The 21509-nt window shown below is 33.2% G+C and overlaps 1 protein-coding gene across 5 annotated transcripts in view; it reads right to left on the bottom strand.

The window, feature by feature from the left end:
- Positions 1 to 21509, bottom strand: part of PGAP1 (post-GPI attachment to proteins inositol deacylase 1) — a 71726-nt gene that overhangs the window by 9696 nt on the left and 40521 nt on the right. For 3 of the 5 annotated variants that reach the window (XM_003406156.4, XM_023542622.2, XM_064286867.1), the window contains 12 exons: positions 20884 to 20957; positions 20713 to 20764; positions 20139 to 20205; positions 16637 to 16745; positions 14588 to 14626; positions 10482 to 10575; positions 6544 to 6634; positions 4832 to 5029; positions 3742 to 3877; positions 2462 to 2512; positions 1813 to 2000; positions 435 to 539 (listed from right to left, as the gene is read on the bottom strand). In XM_003406156.4, the coding sequence (XP_003406204.1) occupies positions 435 to 539; positions 1813 to 2000; positions 2462 to 2512; positions 3742 to 3877; positions 4832 to 5029; positions 6544 to 6634; positions 10482 to 10575; positions 14588 to 14626; positions 16637 to 16745; positions 20139 to 20205; positions 20713 to 20764; positions 20884 to 20957 (1204 nt within the window). Of the gene's footprint in view, positions 1 to 434; positions 540 to 1812; positions 2001 to 2461; positions 2513 to 3741; positions 3878 to 4831; positions 5030 to 6543; positions 6635 to 8864; positions 8948 to 10481; positions 10576 to 14587; positions 14627 to 16636; positions 16746 to 20138; positions 20206 to 20712; positions 20765 to 20883; positions 20958 to 21509 lie in introns of those variants that run through there. The other 2 variants (XM_023542627.2, XM_064286868.1) reach the window with 2 other exon arrangements.

Here is a 21509-nt window from a genome sequence, read left to right as displayed (position 1 = left end):
AGTCAAAAAAAAAAAAAAAAGTCAAATTTTATTAGAGAATTTCAAACATACAAAAGTAGACAGAATAGTGTAACAAACTCTCATGCACCTATTAGCTAGCTTCAAAAATTATCAACCATGGCCAATCTTATTTCACCTCTACCCCCATTCGCTTTCCTGCCTCTTGTACTTTTTGGAAGCAAATCTCAGGCATCACATCATTTTAAGAGAGAACTTTTTAAGAAAAAATACTATATGATTGTATTCTAACAGGTAAAGTCTATAAATAAGAAAACAAGAATAGTGTACCAGGTGTACATAAATCATAATTCCTGGTAAGGCTTGATCTTTAGGAACGGTCAAAGTAACTGGGAGTAAAAAGCATAAAATATGACATAAAATAAAGGATGATAAACACCAGGAAAAGATGTGAGAAAAAGATTAAATTTCTATACCTTGATTTTATTGGAACAGTGTAAGTGTTTCCAAGAATTGCCATAGTTGGAATAAGAATAAATGCCAAAGGTTTACATGGATCAGGATTAAGTTTAAAATAATACCTATATCAAAGAGGAAAAAAAAAAAAAAGCAGACTCAATCATTTTAAATTATCAGAATCAATCAAATCAAATAAATTTCAAAGCATTACAGCAGAAACATGGATATAAGAGAGCTCTAAACAGCTTGTGAAATCTCTGATAAATAATTTTTCCTCTATATCATCTTTAAATCCAAGGTTTGCATGAAGAACTATGCTAGAAATTACTAAAGGAAATAAAACATCCAACACAGAGACACTTCCTTTTTTATAATAGGTATATGCCTAAAAGTCATATATAAAATTTTTATAAAACAAATAATTTAAAATATATTAAGATTGCTCTATAAAAAACAGATAAAAACAAAGATTTATATAAATTGCCCTTTATCATTTTAAAACCTAAATTCTCATCTCTTGTGTTTATTGATAGAGTGATGACTACAGTCTTTCAGATTCATAAATTTGTGTTCCTCAAATATTTCTGACCCCAAATCTCAATCTTGACTGAAAATGAATGACAAAGGAAGGATATTAACATCTGGTAATCTATGATTTATTAAATTTATTTTGGTTCTGTTGACTTGAAAAAAAATCTCCTGCATTTAGATAATCTATAGACAGATTATCTAAATAACTTATCCAGATAATTTACATCTTTTCTGAAAACTATATTCAACCACTACTTGAATGAGGTGGGCTTTTTTTTTTTTTTAACAACTCACCAATTATTAAAAATTCTAGAAGAAATCTTGAAAGTGGATTTTTATGTTCTCATTTAAACTAGGACAATTATCAGGTAGCAGAGCAAATGATGATTCTCAATAAAATAGCTTGTCATTTTTTCTAGTTCAAAGCATGGGACACATTAGAAAAGTACACACTTCTTTTGTTATTTCTAACATTTTTAAATGTTAAGTATTTTTGTTAACCCAAACTTTAGAAAACATAAAATTGGACCATGAATTAAAAGATGCATTACACATTAATATAACAAATACCTTAAGTCCACAAAAAAAAAGCACGTTCTCATGTATGTCTACTCTCAAATAAAATTAAAGTTAAAATAAGTAAAATACAATTACTCTATCTTGGGGAGATTTATATTTCCAAAGTTTATATTTTCATTATAAGGAAGAAAAAGTAAATACACTGAAAATGAATTTCAGGTAAATCATAGCTTTGGTTCTTGAGGAAGTTTTTTGGACCAGCAGGAATCTAATACAGTTAGATTCTACCTATAAATATTCATTGTTTGAACCACATAAATTAATAATTATATAAATAAAACACACCTAAGATTCTTTAACCAATAAATTAAAGATGGCATACTGAGTAACACAACCCATGTTAATAAGTTAATCACAGTATTGTGCATCCGAAGACTATCTTCAGCATCACTAGCTGATAAACGCAGATGGTGTACTATAGAGTCCTTATGATGACTGGACTTTTTTTCACTTCTTCTGGAGTGTTTGGGATTCTATAAAGCAGTAAAGTAAAAATATCAAGATACTACATACACATACAATAGTTTCATTTAGAATCATAATTATTTAACAGCTAGGTAAGTACACCTTTCTATTACCAAAATGATATAAAATACTGAAATTAGCCTTGTTTAACAAGTAATTTTAAAATGGTTATTATCTAAAACATTTATTCCTTTGATTTGCTATTTCCACTGCTGAGAATATAACTCTAAGTAGTCAAAATAAAATTTAAAAGATAACTTAGACACCAAAAAAAACCCCAAAGTATGTGTAAAAAACCCAAAAAATGTCTAATTTAGTATTTCTTAGGTTCACTTTTCTTAAAATTACTTAAATTCCTAATAACTTTTAAAACATTCTAAAATCTCAACATTTGAAAAAAAAAAACAACTTGTATTTTTCCATGTTGTTTCACATTAAAGTAACATAGAATTTTCAAAATTAAACTTACCGCAGGCTGGCTATTTTTAAAAGTTGTTAGGCTGGCATGCAGATGAACAATCTAGGAAAAAAGTGACTTTTAATTTTACTTTTATTTTGAAAAAAAAAAAAAAAAAACCCCCATTAAAAAAAAATGGAGAATTCTAATTTGAAATTAAAAAAAATCTAAACAACTGTAAATTCATATAAACATTTTAAAGACATTCTTTTAGAGAGGATAAGAAACTACACATGCTTGCTTGCTATCATGCATTAGAAACAGGAAATAAAGCAAAGCAAACTTCCAGAGTACACTGGGGGCAGAATATATTGGTATACAATCTACATCCTGTGAGCTTATGATTAAATGATGCCTTGCAAGATCTTAAAGTGTCTTGTGAATTTGACTGTATTCAATACAGTATTAACAGTCTATATTTTAATCTTTAAAAATCTGAACTCCATTATGTACAGTTGTGAAATGTTTATTGAAGCTGAGAAAATCTGTAAGCTTAATTTATTACTTCCTCAAGTTATTTAAGTATTGCAAAAAGTTTTGCTTTTGGGTCAGTTGTTTTAAACACTAAATTAAAAAAAAAAAACTGAAAATATTATATTTATAAACTAAAGTAGCTCTAAGTAGTTTTTTCTGATGCACATAAATTTCCTCTGGATATCAAAAAACTCAAACTGATAACTATAATAAGCAGAAGCAAATATACTTGTTTTTTAAAAAAATATTCACTCTGGTATCCACTGTCTCTCCATAAGATTCATATGGAAAGTATACAGCTGTATAACTAACCAGGTTTTCCTGCTAAGCTGTCAGCCTTCTTGGGAATGTTTTTTACTTCATCAGTAAAAATATCAGCCTAAATATTTTTATAATTTTCTTCTGATTCTTCAGCAACATTTGTAACATTTTATATTATCTTAGCATGATTGATAGCTTGACCCCACTGACATAACTTTTTGTCTATCACTCATGTTCAAAAGAGGTGTGAAAAAAATTGCTCTGGTAAAATGTTTTTTTAAAAAGTTATTATCACTTGTAAGAGAAGAAAGCAACCTGCAACAGATTATCTTTTTTTTTTTTTTAACAAAGATCCAACTCGGAATAATAATCTCAGCTCTACAGTTAACTGTATATAATTTAAATAACTAAGATGTTTAAAGAAAATTTACATTTAAACATATTATATAACAGCAGTTTACTGCATCGGTAAATTAAAATTTATGTTAACAATACTTATAGGAAATTCTATGCCTGCCAGGTACAACGCCCAGGCTGTCTAGCTTTATTTGACATACCTTAAACACATAGTAAAGATAAGTGAGAAGTATGGCAAATGCTCCACAAGTTGCCCAGCTAACTATGATCAAAACGACTGTCAAAATGGGCAAGTCTGGTGATATCACCTTGATATCTTTAGGAAGTTCAGAGGGTCTGGAATAACAAGAACAAAGCTTTTAAAATATATATATATATTAATAGTTAGTTATACAGTCACATATAAGAAAACAATAGTACCTTGCCAGCCTCTCCTGCTTATTAATATGCAAGTATCAAAAGGTAAAGATTAAGATATTTTTAATTAGGTAAACTGTCACATACATTTGATTTTAAGTTTTGTAACACTGCGGTAGCTCCTTTTCTGCTCAGATATACTATCGTTGGCATTTATGCTAAGGAAGAAAAAATGTTGCAAAAACTAATCATTAATTATAGGTCCTGTGTCACACATCTCCAATCTTACATGAGGAAGAACAGCTTCCTATTTCTTACAGCCTCAAGGTCACTCAGATGCTTGGCGTTAGTAACAGAAACCCCTGACAGAAGTATATCAGAAGGGTGGAGGATGAAGCTCCACACCATAATCTTCTCCATGATAGTAAATTACATAACAGGTCTGGCAAGGAAGAGTGTCAATATAAACCAGCTCAGTTATTTACCAGAAAAGGCTACCAGTAATTTAGATTCAAACTGAGGCTTTGGGCCTATAATAAAACTCTAGGCAAAATTCTTGGAGCTCTTGTAACATCTCATCTATGCTGACCCTAAATATCTTGATTGGAGTCTTCTGCCCTCAAATTTGATTATAGAAGTCCACATATAAAAAACACTGCCTGAGAAGATCTTTAACATGGAAATTAAGGAAAAAAAAAAAATTGTAGTTTGCCAAACTTTTTTGATTAGGTCTTCAGCAGTACGGTCAAAATTAAATGTAGCATTTAACTTGCAATAAACTATTTGCTTTCACAAAGACATAACTTGAAAACCAGTCCAAGCTTTTGCTAGTTATATATCTCATAAAGTTTACTAAACACAAATTAATTTCAAAGTTTCTTATATATTTTTTCTTACTAGCAATGAGAATGTTTTTAGGCATTCATTCTTTACCTTTTCAAAGCTAGCCACAATGAAGAAAGGAATCTCACAGTTGTAGAAGAGAGTAGGCCGCCCCAGTAGGCAGTACACGTTCCAAATAGAAAAAGAATCAAGGACACAAGGGGGAAACACATACTCTGACTAGTTAAAAACATGGCATCTAATTCTGGTAACAATAATATATCCCATAATTCTTTAAACCATTTATACCTGTGGATAAAAGAAAACATACAATAAAAGCAAAAAAAAAAAAAAATCAACAATTGACATTCAAAGATTTACTATTTGAGGTGTCTGAGCATTCACTAGAGTCCCTGAAGTTCTACGATGCTTAGTAATCTATAATTTTACTGAAAAATACATTTGAATTCCTTGTATGGAACAAGTCATTGATCTTGCAAATGAGCCTACTGATCTGCAAGCATCAGAGCGTTTAGTGCTATCGACCCTTGTGTGAAAAAATGTGTGTTTTGTTGTTGCTGTTGTAAGAAAGTCAACAGCTTATAGGAGTGATGAAAGCAAAGAGACTCAAGAAAGTAAAGATTTTTAACCAAAAACTGCAAAATGTGAATAAATTACGAATGGAATATTAAATAGGACAGAGAGATCTAAAATACACTTTTTATGGAAAACAAGAGAAAGTCATCTGAGGAAATGTTTCATCAGTACCCTACAATGGTCCTATAAAGGTTCGTATTCATGAATCTGGGATCTGCAAAGGTCACAGGCCATATACATCCCTTTGCAAATGTTAAAATCCTAGTATATTTACAGTCTAAGCTTAGATTGATATGTTATTGTTGTTAGTTGCCATTGAGTCAATTCTGACTCATGGCAGCCTCACGTGTGCCGAGTAGAACTGCTCCTTAGGGTTTTCAAGGTGGTGACCTTTGGAAACACGGCCAGGCCTGTCTTGTGAGGCACCTCTGAGTGGATTCAAAACGCCAACTTGTTGGCTAGTAGTCGAGTGCTTAATATTTGCATCACCTAGTGTTATGGATTGAACTGTGTCTCCCCAAAACATGTCAACTTGATTCTGAGTATTGTGTCGTTGTCCTCCATTTTGTGCCTGTAATTTTATGTTAAAGAGGATTAGGGTGTGATTTTAACACCCTTACTAAGGTCACATCCCTGATCCAATATAAGGGAGTTTTCCTGGGGTGTGGCCTGCACCACCTTTTATCTTACAAGAGATAAAAGGAAAGGGAAGCAAGCAAAGAGTTAGGGACCTCATACCACCAAGAAAGCCATGCTGGGAGCAAAGTGAGTCCTTTGGACCCGGGGTCCCTGCGCAGAGAAGCTCCTAGTCTGAGCGAAGACTGATGAGAAGGCCAGCAGAGAGAGAAAGCCTTCCCCTTGAGCTGAATTTGGACTTTTAGCCTACTTTACCGTGAGAAAAACTTTTCTTTGTTAAAGCCATCCCCTGTGGTATTTCTGTTATAGCAGCACTAGATAACTAAAACACCTAGGGACTAGATTGATATATATAAGCTCGATAATTATTTTTAAAATAAAAATTTCACTTAAAAATAAAACAATTATTTAAAAATACAATTGAAGTAAATGTTGATATATTTATTAGATCGTCATCTGAATAGAAAAATCTCATTTAATGAAAGACGTCAATTTCCATACTTGTATAATTTATATTATGTATGGAGTCAAATATAATGTTTTATATATAAAACAAAATTAACATCATTATCACTAATATTAAGACTTACCCCAACAGAAACTTAATTGTAATTACAAAAGGATCAACTTTGTAGGGTTTGGCTTCTTTATCCAACATAATATCATACTCTAAGCAATGACCTAGAATTTAAAAAATATTACATGCATTAGCGAATTCACAGTTTTTCCACTTACATGCTACACTGTCAATAAGAGCGACGCATTTCATGTCAGGGAACGCAAAGGTCCTCATTACTATCACAGAGACTCCTCTTGAAAGATTAAAAGTTACTATAACTCCAAGGTTCTTACCAAGAGTATACATTCCATTTAATTGTGAAGCTTTTTAAAAAATCTAGATGCTCAGGACCCATTAAAAGAGATAATCAAATTCAGGAAATCAATGCTGGGGTTTCACCATCTGTATTTTCTCAAAGCTCCAGAGCTGGTTTTTTATACAGCTTTATTGAGATATAATTCCCATACAATTCACCTATTTAAAGTGTACAATTCAGAGGTTTTATTATATTCACAGGGTTGTGCACCCATCACTATAGTCAATTTTAGAACATTTTCATTACTCTAAAAAAAACTCTGTTCCCCTTAGCTGTCACCCCTCAATCCCCATTGCTGCACTAGGCAGCCATTAACCTACTAACTGTCACTAAAGCTTTGCCTATTCTGGACATTTCATATAAATGGAATCATATACTATGTGGGCCTTTGTGACTGGCTTCTTTCTCTTAGCAAAGTGTTTTCAAGGTTCATTCATGTTGTAGCATGCATCAGTACTTCATTCCTTTTCATGGCTGATAATATTCTATTGTAATTAATATGCCACACTTCTTCAGTTCATGGACATTTGGATTGTTTCTACTCTTTCACTATCATGAATAACACTGCAATGAATGTTTGTGTACAACTTTTTGTGTGGACATATGTTTTTGTATCTCCTGGGTACGCACCTGGGAATGCAGCTGCTGGGTCATATGGTAACTCTGTGTTTAACCGAGAAACTGCCAAACTGTTTTCCAAAGAATTTGCACCACTTAACATTTCTACTAGCAGTATATGAGGGTTCTAATTTCTCTGCATCCTTAATTAATATTATTATCCGTCTTTTTGATTATAGCCACTTTAGGGGGTGTGGTCCACAGCTGATTTTTGATATGCACCCTTGGTTCAGAACTACTGCTTTAATTAGTTTAAGACATAATTCCATACTTAGTCCTCTGGATTAACCAATATCTGATATAACCCTGGGGTCTCTATGAACTATCCAGATATAAATTATATATATTTGACAATCAACTAAAAAGTCACTTAAGATGAGACAGACATTTATTCAAGTTTGGTTGATGTCATACTGCCAGAACAATCTCTTAATTATAAGGTTGAGTATGGAGCAGATCATGTTGAATATTACTTCCTCTTTCTTGAATATAGGTTAAATCAGGTTAAAATGAATATTACAGACAGAATTGAAATTGGATAAAATTAATTGAAAGGCAATGAATAACTGTGGAAAGATCTGGCAAGACAGAAATGGTGGAAAGAATTTATGGACTCCTTTTAGTATTTTGGCCCCTCTCTCTTTTCCTATTTCCTGCCTCCCTTGATTACTGTGCAAACCCAACAAGTGTATGAAGGTCTAACAAAGTTTAGGCTCCTGGGAAACTGTCTTAACTGTGACATTCTAGGGAGAGTTTTGTCCGTTATTATATATTCTACATGTACCTCTCCAGAACTATTCTCTACCTTTCACTTGGCTCTGAACCCTGGGAAGCTGACTTCTGTGGACTGGCTTCTAGTTAGGTTAAGTGAATGGGAGGTATTGGCAGATAGGGGTAGGAGAAAATGAAGTTAGTGTATTTATTTCCCTGCCCTTTTTCCTGACGAACCACAAGTTGACAGTGAATGCAGTGTTCCCGCACTAAAGCTCAGTAATACTGTCCTCTCCAAAACTCCTTTAGACTTGCTCCTTTTTCTTACCCTTAAGTCTGGGGTACCAGATAGCCCTGTTGCCGCCAGCCCATTGCATCATCATTCCTTATTGATTTCCCTTAACCCTGCACAAACCTTTGAAATAGTCCCTTCATCACTCTCTCAATTACTGTATTTATGCAAATAATGCTCACCTTCTAGGTTGTTTGCCAACCACACCCTCCCCCCAGGTATTTTCATAAGTACCACTATGCTAACTTTTTTTTTTACAAGTTGCTGTAAAAAATTAGCATAGCATGCTTAAGAAAATACCTGTTGTGGGAGGCATGGTTGGCAAACAAATGTGTAAAAATATGGTATTGCATTCAGTGTACAAGGACCTAACTGATATAGTTGATATGGGCCAAATATTACACTAAACACCTACTGTGTTCTTGGCATTGTGGTAGGTGCCAGGAACAGAACGGAGAACAAGAAGATCTTGAAGAGACTCTATTATCTCGAGATGTCCTGAGAATGGAGGGAAGAAATTTTAGGTATACGTATAATGTTGAAAACAATTTTCTTGGTGATCTCTTAAAACTTGAAGGATCCCAAACCCCAGCAAATTTGGGAGATACAGATTATGAATTTTCAAGAAATTGATCTGTCTCCTGTATTCACATGTAGAATGAAAAAGTAATAAGGAAGTATTGGATCATACATTAAAAAAAAAAACTAATCAGGATGACATGAAAGGAAATTAAGAAGTAAGTGTGTTATAGGCTGAATTATGTCCCCCAAAATATGTGTTGAAATACTAACTGTTGTATCTGTAACTATGACCCTGTTTGGAAATACGGGTTTCCTTTTGTTACGTTATAGAGGTCATACCAGAGTAGGGTGGTTCCAAAACTTAATCACTTCTGAGTTATAAAAAGGGCAGAGAGATACACAGGAAAAAGAGGAAAACAGACTACTGAGACAGATACACCTACAAGGATTGCTGGTAGCTACTAGAAGCTGAAGTATACAAGGACTTGCCCCTAGAGCCATGGTGTGAATTTGAACTAACAGCCTCCTAAATTGTAAGAAAATAAATCTGTTATTTAATGCCATCTACTTGTGGCATTTGTCATGGCAACATTAAATAACTAAGATCTAAGATAAATTGAAAATATTTTGATGAAAACTAATACAGGGGAGAGTATGATTAAAATGGGACTGAGTGCCTCCTAACAAAAGAAGTATACGATACCTGTAAAGCACTCTTTACAGGGGGCCGGAAGAAGAACTAACTGAATCTGATTAAGCTTCTAGTTCTAATTATCAATTTATAGGCACTTTTTTTTTTTTTTTAGAGAAAATAGAAGATATGTTCAACTATACCATAAGGATACAAAATCCGGACTGTGGGAAATTCAATAGTACAAACAGCCAAATTTGTTCAACAAATAAATTTCAAAGGGGGAAAAAAAAGATTGAGAGTGGAACCTACAGATTAAGAGACTTAAAAGATCAACTGTGATGTATGGATTTTTATCTGGATACTGTTAAAAAAAAAAAAAACTTCATTTGATAATATTAAGGCATTATTGCTAATTTTTTGGTGATTAAATAGCACCGTGGTTATAGGTTCTAGTCCTTTTTTAAGACATAAATACTGAAAAAAATATGACATGAAGATTTTTCTATTGTTCGATTCCTCTGTGAAATTAAAAAAAAAATTAAGAGTTAACATTGATATAAATGTGACACACTAAGAGAATGTTAATAATCAGCAGCTTTAAGACCACAAACTGAAGATCTCTAGGCCAGTTGTCCAAAGATGTAGAAAAGGACGGTCATAAAACCACCTGCTAGTTTAGAGTGTCCAAAAATAGCAGTCCTAGCTACTACTATGTGGCTGTTTTTAAAAACTCCCTTATCATTTTCGGTAACAAACAATAATTCAATATAACAGAAATGAAACATACATATACACTATATATATATATAGAACTAGTAGCTGTTCTACTTTAATATTCATAATAAAAAATACCTTAAAAATTATAAACATTCTTACCTATTGAGAAAAGAGAGTATAATTGTCCTCCATAAGCAAGAAGGATACTAGATACAATGTAGGCAGGAAGAGCTCCACCATGAAATCTAACTACCTATAAAAACAGGCAAACCAATGGGCAACTTCTCAATATTCATGTTAATGAATAAAAAATATACTCTGACATGAAGCAAAAATGTCACTCTTCACTTTATATCTTTTCTGACATGACCCCAAAGATAATTCCAGTAACAGGTATTAAAACTCCAATGTTAAGAATATATGATATATTAGAAACATGTTATCTGAATTTTTCATCAAAGACATAATAAACAGTATATATCATTGAATGGCATATGCTACCAAACTCTTTAAGGTACCTTTACTGAGCATTCGGTATGCTCCAGGTATAATGCTGAACACCTTACAAGCATTATCTCATGCTTTCCTCCCAAAAACCCTTTAAAGTGGGTTCTATGCTTATCAATATTTTACAGACAAAGAAATTCAGGCACAAGAGCCCAAATAACCTGCACGATTAAAAATAAAATAGGCAAGTTACTCACCTCTTCCTCTCTATGTCCTCATCAGTAAAATGGGGACAATCTCATAGTACTTACCTTATAAGTCGTCATGAGGATTAAAAGCATTCATTTGTGTAAAGTATTATAATAGTAATTCATGCATGATAATCAGAAAACACGAGCTGCTATTACACCTACTCCTCACTTATGGACTATCTCATTATCTGACATTCTGCATTTATAACAATAGTAAAAAAAACCTACTATCCAACTATTTTGCACATTAACAACGTTCATTTGGTAGTAACGAACACTGAGGTGTGAGGCCTGAGAAATGCTGGCTGTGATGGTTAAGGCTATATGTCAACTTGGCTGGGTCATGATTCTCAGTGGTTTGGCAGTTACGTAATGATGTAGTCATCCTCTATTTTTTGATCTGATGTGGTCATCCTCCATTTTCCCATAACAACCTGGTCTTTGGAACCTAACCATGTTGACAAGTAAGGAGTGAGTGTATTAATTTCTTTTGCCCTTCACTGTTTTAGAAATCTGTAGAACTGGAATTTAAATTCAGAGTCCAAGTTCTTAACCATTATGTTACGTATCTCAAGTCATCTACTTGTGGTATTTCTGTTATGGCAGCACTAAGTAACTAAGACAAGGTCTAAGATAAATTGAAAATATATATATATATATTTTTTTAAATCGAAAATATTTTGATGGACAACTAAGATAGGGAACAGTATGACTAAAATGGGACTGAGTGCCCCCTAATAGAGGAAGTATACAACACCTATAAAGCATTCTTGGAGACAAAGAGAGAGAAAGAGAGAAGCAGCTGGTCCAATCTCTGTATAAAACATGCACATACCAAAAAAAAAAAAGTTATGTTTTTTAAATGTTAAGTATTAAAAGAAATTTATAGCACGTTCTATATCTCAAAGAATTTATTCAGAACATGCATAAGCTCCCCTGGAAATCTAATAAAAAATATGGAATTACATGCTTACACAAAATGCTGCATAAATTTCAGGAAGTTTAGGGTCTCCCTGAAGCTCTTCCATAGGTTCCCAGGTTAAAAGAGATCAGAAAAACAAAAAAAATTTATATCCCATACTCATGATTTATAGTTCATAATTTTGAGTGAGGGAAGAGCTGGAAAAAGGGAAAAGGTCATTTTACTTTCTGATTACTAGCTGATACTCATTACTTGCTAATGACATGCTAGGAAATGTACAGCATAGTTTAGTTATCAAGAATATGGATGGACAGATACGCAGTATAACAGGCTCAGGGACCAGAGCCCTGGGTTTACACGCCAGCTTTGTCTCTCACAGCTCTACGTCCTTGAGCAAGTCATTTTACCCCTCCTATTTGTTTTCATCAGGAGAATGGAGGTAACAGCACTTACGTCACACGGGATTGTGAGGATTAAATGTGTTCATTTGTGTAAAGCACTTGGAATAGTAACTGGCATATGGTGAGTGATTAGAAAGTGTTAGCTGAAATTATTAACCTTCAACACCCTTCTCTGTCTTTAGAAATCTTTAAGAGGCCTTACACAGGGTATTCTAAAGTTTTTTTAATGACCCTCATTGTCACGAGTATTAAGTGTTTTACTGGCCTAGAGAAACAGCTGGTAAAAGATAAGACTAAATGAACAATTATAAACTGGCCTTCTTGGGCCATACTCAAACTGCAGACATACTTCAGCTGACTTAGTATTTGCTGCAGTATTTCTTTAATTTTGACGTTGAAAATTTAAAAGATTTCACCTAAAAATTCAGACTTCTAGCTTCCCTTAAAATGTATAGAGATCTGGCAACACTGGACTTCATTTCTAAAGAGAAATGATTTACTACAAGTTTACGCAATTCTCTTGAGAAAGTAACTTTCAGTTTACTTTTTGTTTCTTTACTAAGAGGAGACTAAGAAATACTTAAATGTATCTTCCTCTATGTGAAAAAAATACTAATTTTCAGAAAATTATCTACTCAAAGACTGAAGTTTTTCTAAGTGGTTTCTCTTTATTCCTCTTGCCTGAAGTATTTTCTGACTGAATCAACAGAATTCAAAACATATATTATTTCAAAAAAGTGAATAAAATACATAATGAAACTTCAGTTCATTCTCCCACCACCCTCCAGGTAAAATTTCAAACAAGCTTAAAGGAAAAGCATCTTATACCTTTCAATAATTTGAGGTAATTCAATTACCACAAATTTCTTTATTTCACATTTAAAAACAAAAAAACTGCCTCTGATCCATTAAGGCCCATATATCCTTATTCTTTAGAAAGATCTCTATGTCTAAATGAGACTATTAGCCTGCCCTCTTTTGGTATACATATAATTGTGCTTGACTATACAGTATTAAGTTAACTTGACCTTTTTTAATCATTAATCTGAATTATGCACCCCCAGGATGATACAGATAATAAACAATATGTTATATAAAAAAAACTTTTTTTTATATATTCTTACCCAGTATACCACGGCATGATAACATACCTTTTGGATGCACTCAAAATACATTAATAGCATGAATTCTTTCCCTATGTTCCAATAAATAATTTTTCTCAATAATTGGTCCCTAACATTTTAGAGTATTTATTACAACAACTATCCATAATATTTTCCAATTTATATTAATATTTAATCTTCCCTTTCTAATTTAGCATAAAAATTTAGCTTAGAATGTTCCAGTGCTACAAATTTAATGATAACTAATTCTCACCAGATTTTTGTCAGGCTCCAATGAGATAATGCATATAAAAAATTTTTTAATTTAATTTTGATTTATGAGTTTTTCCATGGTATTATAACCACAGCATTAAATGACTTAAAGTTTAAAAAATCCACTATACCTGGATTGCAAAACACAATAGACAAAAAATAAAGTGAAAATAATACAAGATACAATAAAAATTTTAGTGAAATTCAAAACTATGTAATTTCCTTGACTGATCAATGTCATCTTTGTTATGTCTAGGTTTCACAATTCTACAAATTTTATTGATACTGAATAATAATGTCTGTAGTTCTATTGCTCTATAAAGTATTTCTGAAACACTATTTGCCTATGAAGTATAGCAAGATACTCCAATTGAATTTAAACTATTTTAACATATTACATTTAATATAATTATTTTTGCCTTTTACAAACTGAGCATATACAAGTTCTTTGAAAATGTCTGTTTATATCAGAGTGCTCACAGATTTTACTGGACAATGAATTAAATTATACAATGATGAACATGAAACTTTAATGATACTCATTTTGTCAAAATTATTTATTAATTTGTTTGAGAGTTGGATATCAGCACTTTCTAGAAAGTATTTCTAAGAAGTATCATGTAAAACATCACTTTAAAGTGGCAGTTGGCCAACTGTGGCCTCAGGGCTAAGAACAGTTTTCGATTTCATTTTATTAAAATGGAGAAGAAACAAGAAAAATGAAGCAGTAGCAGTGGTAACAGAGACCATATGTGGTCTGCAAAGCCTAAAATATCTATTATCTGGCCCTTTACAGAAAAAACTTGCCACCTTCTACCTTACAGCATCTATTCACAAGGCAATAAGTAATGAACCAGGAAACTCTTACCTGTCCAAGTATTTGTGGAAAGGAAGTCTTAACTGTCACCTAGTTTAAAACAATTACAAAAAAATTTTAAAAAGGCTCTTTCCCCTAAACTCCTCTGGTTCACATATTGTTATACTGAGCACTTCTACACGTCTCTAATAATTAATTTCTCAAAATGACATATGTAAAGGCACCCAAGATCTTAAAGAATTTTCTGAATCACCAACATTTAAATTATATTGACAGTAATTTTACTGTTAAGTGTATTTTCCTGTATTGTGATTCTTTGATAATTGGATGGATACTATGGTACATGTGATAGCCCTTTACTAATCAGAATACTTAATTAACTAGAATTTGTTATCACCAGATCATGCTAGCTAAAGGAATTTATTGAATGACTGAGTCCGTATCTTTGCTAAAAAAATTAAGCTCAAATTAATCAACCTTACTATATAATCCAAACCAAAAAACCAAACCCATTGCTGTCGAGTTGATTCTGACTCATAAAAAAAAAAAAAAAAGACTCATAGTGACACTATATAATCAGTACTTTAAAAATCTAAAAGCTACAATTTTATGGCTCTAAATATAGTTTTTTTTTTTTTTTAAATATAGTTAAGCTAAGCCAGTTCTGAGTAAATTTCATAAAAATACATTTCACATGACATAAGACCAGGGACAAATAGAGCACATCTAGGAATATTTAAGTCAAAATAATATTTTAAAAAGCAATTCATCATTGGTTACCTCTACCACAAATACACCTTTGATACTGGGAAATCTGGGAAAAGGAGATAAATCCTTCATAGGCAGGTTATAAAATAACCACATTTTGTCAAAACATGGAGTTTTTGATAGCATTTAGTATTCATAAACACATGGACATTTTGAGAGCAGTGCAGTATTTGCAGTCAAATTAATGCAATTTTTACTATCTCTGTAATACCTAAAAATTAGAAGTAAAAATCCATTACAGCCCTATAAAATCCTTCACTGTTAGAAGATACCAAAGCATTCATAAATTCCATGAAATTTAAATTATTCATGGTATAGTTCCAATTGAAACTTGGTCAGAGGGACAGATTCTATTCGCTTGACAATACCAATCCTACACCACCCTAAGAAAGTTCTAATAAAGAATCCAAACAGTTATGCTTGGTTTAAAGCAGTTGAGCAGAAATAAGATATTTCACATAAACCAGAGATCTGTGATGTCACCAACATTACATACATATGTACTTTAACCAATTATATCTGATATTGTTGAAACCTGGCATGTTCTGACACAGGGAGGGACTCTTTTAGTTGATGAATCCACACGTAAATAAAATGTTACTCTCAAGTCTATTTGCCTTCTCTAGAACCAAGAGATCTACTTTGATTGTAAAACAAACACAACATGCACTAAATCACACATATTAATGACTGACAGAGCTTAAAATAATTAATGAAGAGGAAAGAAGATCCTTAAGCTAACTGAATAGAGCTTAATAAACTTCATGTCAATTACTGTAGTAAAGTCATGCTGGCTGATTTCATGATGTTCTTCATTTTATAGAGGATTCTAGGCTTTAAGCTACCAAATTTAGGTTATTCTGCAGTCTCAATTTTCACTTTATTTTAAATTACTTATTAAGATGTATACTTTCAAAGGGTCCAGTTAAGGATATGCTGAGACAGTGCTAACTAGCAAAATGGAGAACGTTTAAAATATTTAAGTGCCTTATTTCTTAATAAGGTCCCTGGGTGGTACAAATGATTTGCCACTCATCTACTATCATAAAAATTGGTGGTTTGAACCCACTCAGGGGCACCATGAAGAAAGGCCCAGTAATCTGCTTTCATAAAGATTAAAGTCAAGAAAATCATAGGAAGCAGTTCTGTTCTGTAACACATGGGGTTGCCATGAGTTGAAATCGACTCGATGGCAACGGGTTCTTTTTGTTTGTGTTTGTTTTATTTCTTATATTTATTCCATCATCATATATCTGAGGCTAATACAAAAAAAAACTCCAGCTTACTTTATGACTAAATGATATGTAAAGATTAAGTAAGCATACAACTCACCTCATAGTGACAGTCTGATGATGTGTACATTTTTAATAATGCTACATGGCTGTCATTTTCTGGTTGAGCAACATGAAGTTTCAGAGAAATTTCTGTGGAAGATGGAACCCTGAAATGATAACTTAAATATCAATTCTTAAATACAAAATTCTGAGAACGCAGACGTAAATCCATCCAACTATGGTCAACTGATCTTTGACAACAGACCAAAGTCCACTAAGTGGGGAAAAGGCAGTCTTTCTAACAAATGGTGCTGGGAAAATTGGATGTCCCTCTGTAAAAAAATGAAGCAGGATCCGTAACTCATAATAACCAAAAACTAAATAAAAATGGATCAAAGACCTAAATATAAAACCTAAAACAATAAAGATCATGGCAGAAAAAATAGGGACAACCCTAATACATGGCAAAAACAGAATACAAACCATAACAATGTACAAACTCCACAAGATAAGCTAGATTAACTGGTATCTTCTAGATAATTGAGAGCTCCTAAAAATTAAACACTTATGCTCAGCAAAAGGCCTCACCAAGAGTAGCGTCCAGGGTCTAAAAGCCTGTGAGCAACCATCTAAGATACTCCACTGGTCTCACCCCTTCAGGAGCAAGGGAAAATGAAGAAAACTAAAGACACAAGGGCAAGATTAGTCCAAAGGACTAACAGACCACAACTACCATGGCCTCCACCAACCTGAGTCCAGTACAACTGGATGGCACCCAGCTACCACTACTAACTGCTCTGACAGGGATCACAATAGAGGGTCCCAGAGAGAGCTGCAGAAAAATGTAGAACGAAATTCTAACTCAAGAAAAGCAACGAGACTGGCCTGACAGAGACTGGAGAAACCCCAAGAGTATGGCCCCCGGACATCCTTTTAGCTTAGTAATGAGTTGGAATTGACTGGATGGCAATGGGCTCTTTTTGTCTGTTTTACTTCTTATATTTATTGATCTGAGGCTAATACAAAAAAAGTTTCCAGCGTACTTTATGACTAAATCATATGTAAATATTAAGCAAGCATACAAATCACCTCATAGTGACAGTCTGATGAGGTTCACCTTTTAGCCAAAGATTAGACAGACCCATAGGACAAAATGAGACTAAAAGGGCACACCAGCCCAGGGGCAAGGACTAGAAGGTAGGAGGGGAAAGGAAATGCCACAGGTTGTTAACCAATGTCATTAAACAATATATGTACTGTTTAACGAGAAGCTAGTTGTTCTGTAAATCTTCATCTAAGATACAATAAAAAAAAAAAAAGACCTCACCAAAAGAGTGAAAAGGGAACCTACAGACTGGGAAAAAAATTTTTGATTATGACATACCCAACAACGGTCTAATCGCTTAAAAAAAAAAAAAAAAGACCTCACCAAAAGAGTAAAAAGAGAACCTACAGACTGGGAAAAAAATTTTTGATTACGACATACCCAACAAGGGTCTAATCGCTAAAATCTATAGAATACTTTTAACACTTCAACAACAAAAAGATAAATAATCCAGTTAAGAAATGGGTAAAAGATATGAACAGACAATTCACCAAAGAAGGCATTCAGACAGCTAACACACAGGTGGAAATGCTCCCATTCCTTAGTCATTAGAGAAATGCAAATCAAAATTAAATGAGATACCATGTCACCCTGACATTACCAGCACGAATCAAAAAAACAGAAAATAAAAAACTTCAGAGAGGTTTCAGGGAGACTGGAACTCTTACACACTGCTGGTGGGAACGTAAAATGGTACAACCACTACAGAAAACCATATGGCAACCTCCTTAAAAAGCTAGAAATAGAAATCCCATATGATCCAGCAATCCCACTCCTAGGACTATATCTCAGAGAAATAAGAGCCATCACACAGACAGACATATGCACACTCATGTTTATTGCAGCATTATTCACAATAGCAAAAAGATGGAAACAACCTAAGTGCCCATCAACTGATGAAAGGATAAACAATTTATGGTACATACACACAATGGAATACTACCCAATGATAAAGAACAATGTTAAATCCATGAAACATCTCACAACATGGATGAATCTGGAGGGTATTATGCTAAGTGACATTAGTCAATCACAAAAGGACAAATATTGTATGAGGCCACTATTGTAAAAATCAAAGAAAAATTATATACAGAAGAAAAAAAAATCTTTGATGGTTATAAGGGAGGGTAGGGGAAATCACTAAGTAGATAATAGACAAGTGTTAACTCTGGTGAAGGAAAAGACAATGCACAATATAGGAGAAGACAGCACAACTTGACCAAAGTCATAGAAGCTTCCTAGATACATCCAGACACCTTGAAAGGCCAAGTAACTGGGGCTGAGGGCGGGGGACCATGGTCTTGGGAGACATGTAGGTCAATTGGCATTACATCATTCATAAAGAAAATGTTCTGTGTTCTACTTTGGTGATTAGCGTCTGGTGTCTTAAAAGCTTGGGAGCGGGCATCTAAGATACATCTATTGGTCCCATCTTGTTCACAGCAAAGGAAAATGAAGAAAACCAAAGACACAAGGAAAATGTCAGTGCAGAGGACTAATGGACCACATGAACCACAGCCTCCATTAGCCTGAACCCAGAAGAACTAGACAGTGCCCAGCTACCACCACAGATGGCTTTGACAGGGATCACAACAGGGAGTCCTGGACAGAACAGGAGAAAAACGTAGAACAAAATTTGAATTCACCAACAAAATTCAAATTCACCAAAAAAAGACCAGTCTGACATACTGGAGGAACTCCCAAGACTATGGCTCCTGGACACCCTGCTAACTCAGAACTGAAGCCACTCCCGAAGTCCATCTTTCAGCCAAAGATAAGACAGGCCTATAAAACAAATGGTAACACATATGAGGAATGTGCTTTTTAGTTCAATCCAGTATTTGAGACCAAATGGGCAACACCTGCCCGAAAACAAAGATGAGAAGGCAGGAAGTGACAGGAAAGCTGGATGAATGGACACAGGGAACCCAGGGCGTAAAGGGAAAGAGGGAGAATGCTGATATATTGCAGGGACTGCAACCAATGTCACAAAAATATTTGCGTGTTAATTTTTTGAATGAGAAACTAATTTGTGCTGTAAACTTTCACCTAAAGCACAATAAAGTTAAAAAAAAAAAATTCTGGTAAATGACCATGGTTAAATCATCCTTAGAATAATAAAAATGAAATAATATAGAAGAAGCTAGATTCCAGACATCTGAAAAACACGTGATGATGGACACTTTTTTCAGTTACAGGAACAGATCTTTGAATGTCCTCTCTAGGACACATGAGTTGGGGGATAGAGTAGAAAGGGGTTCGTGTTTCAAGCAAGTAAGGTTTAAGTTATATATAATTTTAAAAATACTATATATTATCTTAAATTATGGGCACAATGCTACTACATAAAGGATATATACATACTTCAATAATGCATGTGATTTAAATAAATGAACTAAACAAAAAAAATATTCAAAAACACCAAAGTTTAAAGTAAATTCTTTCATATACTTACTGTGCAATGGTCAGTGAATCTTCATAAGACCAGGGAATATGAAGTTTGTAGATACTAGTTATTTCTTCTGTTAAGACAAAGAAGAAATATGTATTAGTAACCATTATGGTATACCAAATGTTACATATCTGTTAAAATATCTATCTGTTTATACAATTATCCTTTTCATTAAAAAAAACACAGTAAGGGTTATATTTCATAAGAAATTATGGAGAATTCCTAAATAATAATGATTTAATTAGACTCACAAGAGACATTAGGGCATTTCAGAAGTACTAAGCAACTAGAAAAAACATTCAACAGATAAATCTAAATTACTACTACAGAAAGACAGCAAGATATACAGTATTTTTTAGAATGTACACATTTAAACTGGTCAGATAAAGATGTTTACTGTTAAGAAGGGGTCTATGTCAAGTCCCTTGGGGGGAAAAACAGCTTTTCTATTATCATGCATTTAATTTTACTTTATAAAAAATATATGGAAGAGTATTATAAAAAATCCAAGTGAAGATCTTATGATTCTTCAAATGACAATACTATTTCTTACACATTTTTCTGAAAATACATTTACCTTTCACTCCTGAGCACTTGCTTACCACGTTGACTGTAAAAGCTTGATATATCTAATAGAGTTTGACCACCAAGACAAAACAAGACAAAGAAACAAATATTTACTTGTTTGCTTATTTAACTAAACAGTAAAGTAAAATCAAACCCTTCTTCTTACAGTCAGGATAATTACCTGTCCAAAGTTCAGAAGCTCTATATTGTAGAACAGGCCACTTGTATTTAATACCACTTTCCTTGAAGACAACCCTGTTGAATTAAAAGTACTATGTAACTTAGAATACAAAAGAATTAAAAACAAACAAAAAGTGTACTGGTTGCTTCAACAATGTTAAAATGATGACAAAAGAATTTTTAAGGTTAAAAAACTACTGTACAGATTTTAGCTTCCAATCTGAAGGAATGAGCTCCACAATAAACTCAGGACAAAATACAGTATTTATAATGACTTTTCAACCACATCTATGGGCTTTAAAAAATGAAGTACATGGTTCCAATTTCAGAAAGGTATGCTTTCTTGGTAGATCTTTTTATTTTATAAACTTGCCATCTTTAACGACATAGGTTGTCATTGATTCTTTTCACAAATACAATATTAAAAAATACACATATTTAAAGGATGGGGATATACCGAACAGCACAGAAGTCACCTGAAAGAGCTCCCAATATCCAATGCTGAAACAACTTAAACAAACATGAGAGTATTGGATTATAACCCAATGAGTAAAATAAATATCCATGAGTCTATACTGACAAATAAAATTGAATAAACAAATAAATGGAGGAGAGGAGACAACTCTC

This window comes from Loxodonta africana, chromosome 6 (genome assembly GCF_030014295.1).
Source record: "Loxodonta africana isolate mLoxAfr1 chromosome 6, mLoxAfr1.hap2, whole genome shotgun sequence".
In the NCBI taxonomy this organism is placed as follows: domain Eukaryota; kingdom Metazoa; phylum Chordata; class Mammalia; order Proboscidea; family Elephantidae; genus Loxodonta; species Loxodonta africana.
The sequence above is the reverse complement of the archived record's forward strand: the minus strand, read 5'-3'. Positions and strand labels throughout refer to the sequence as shown.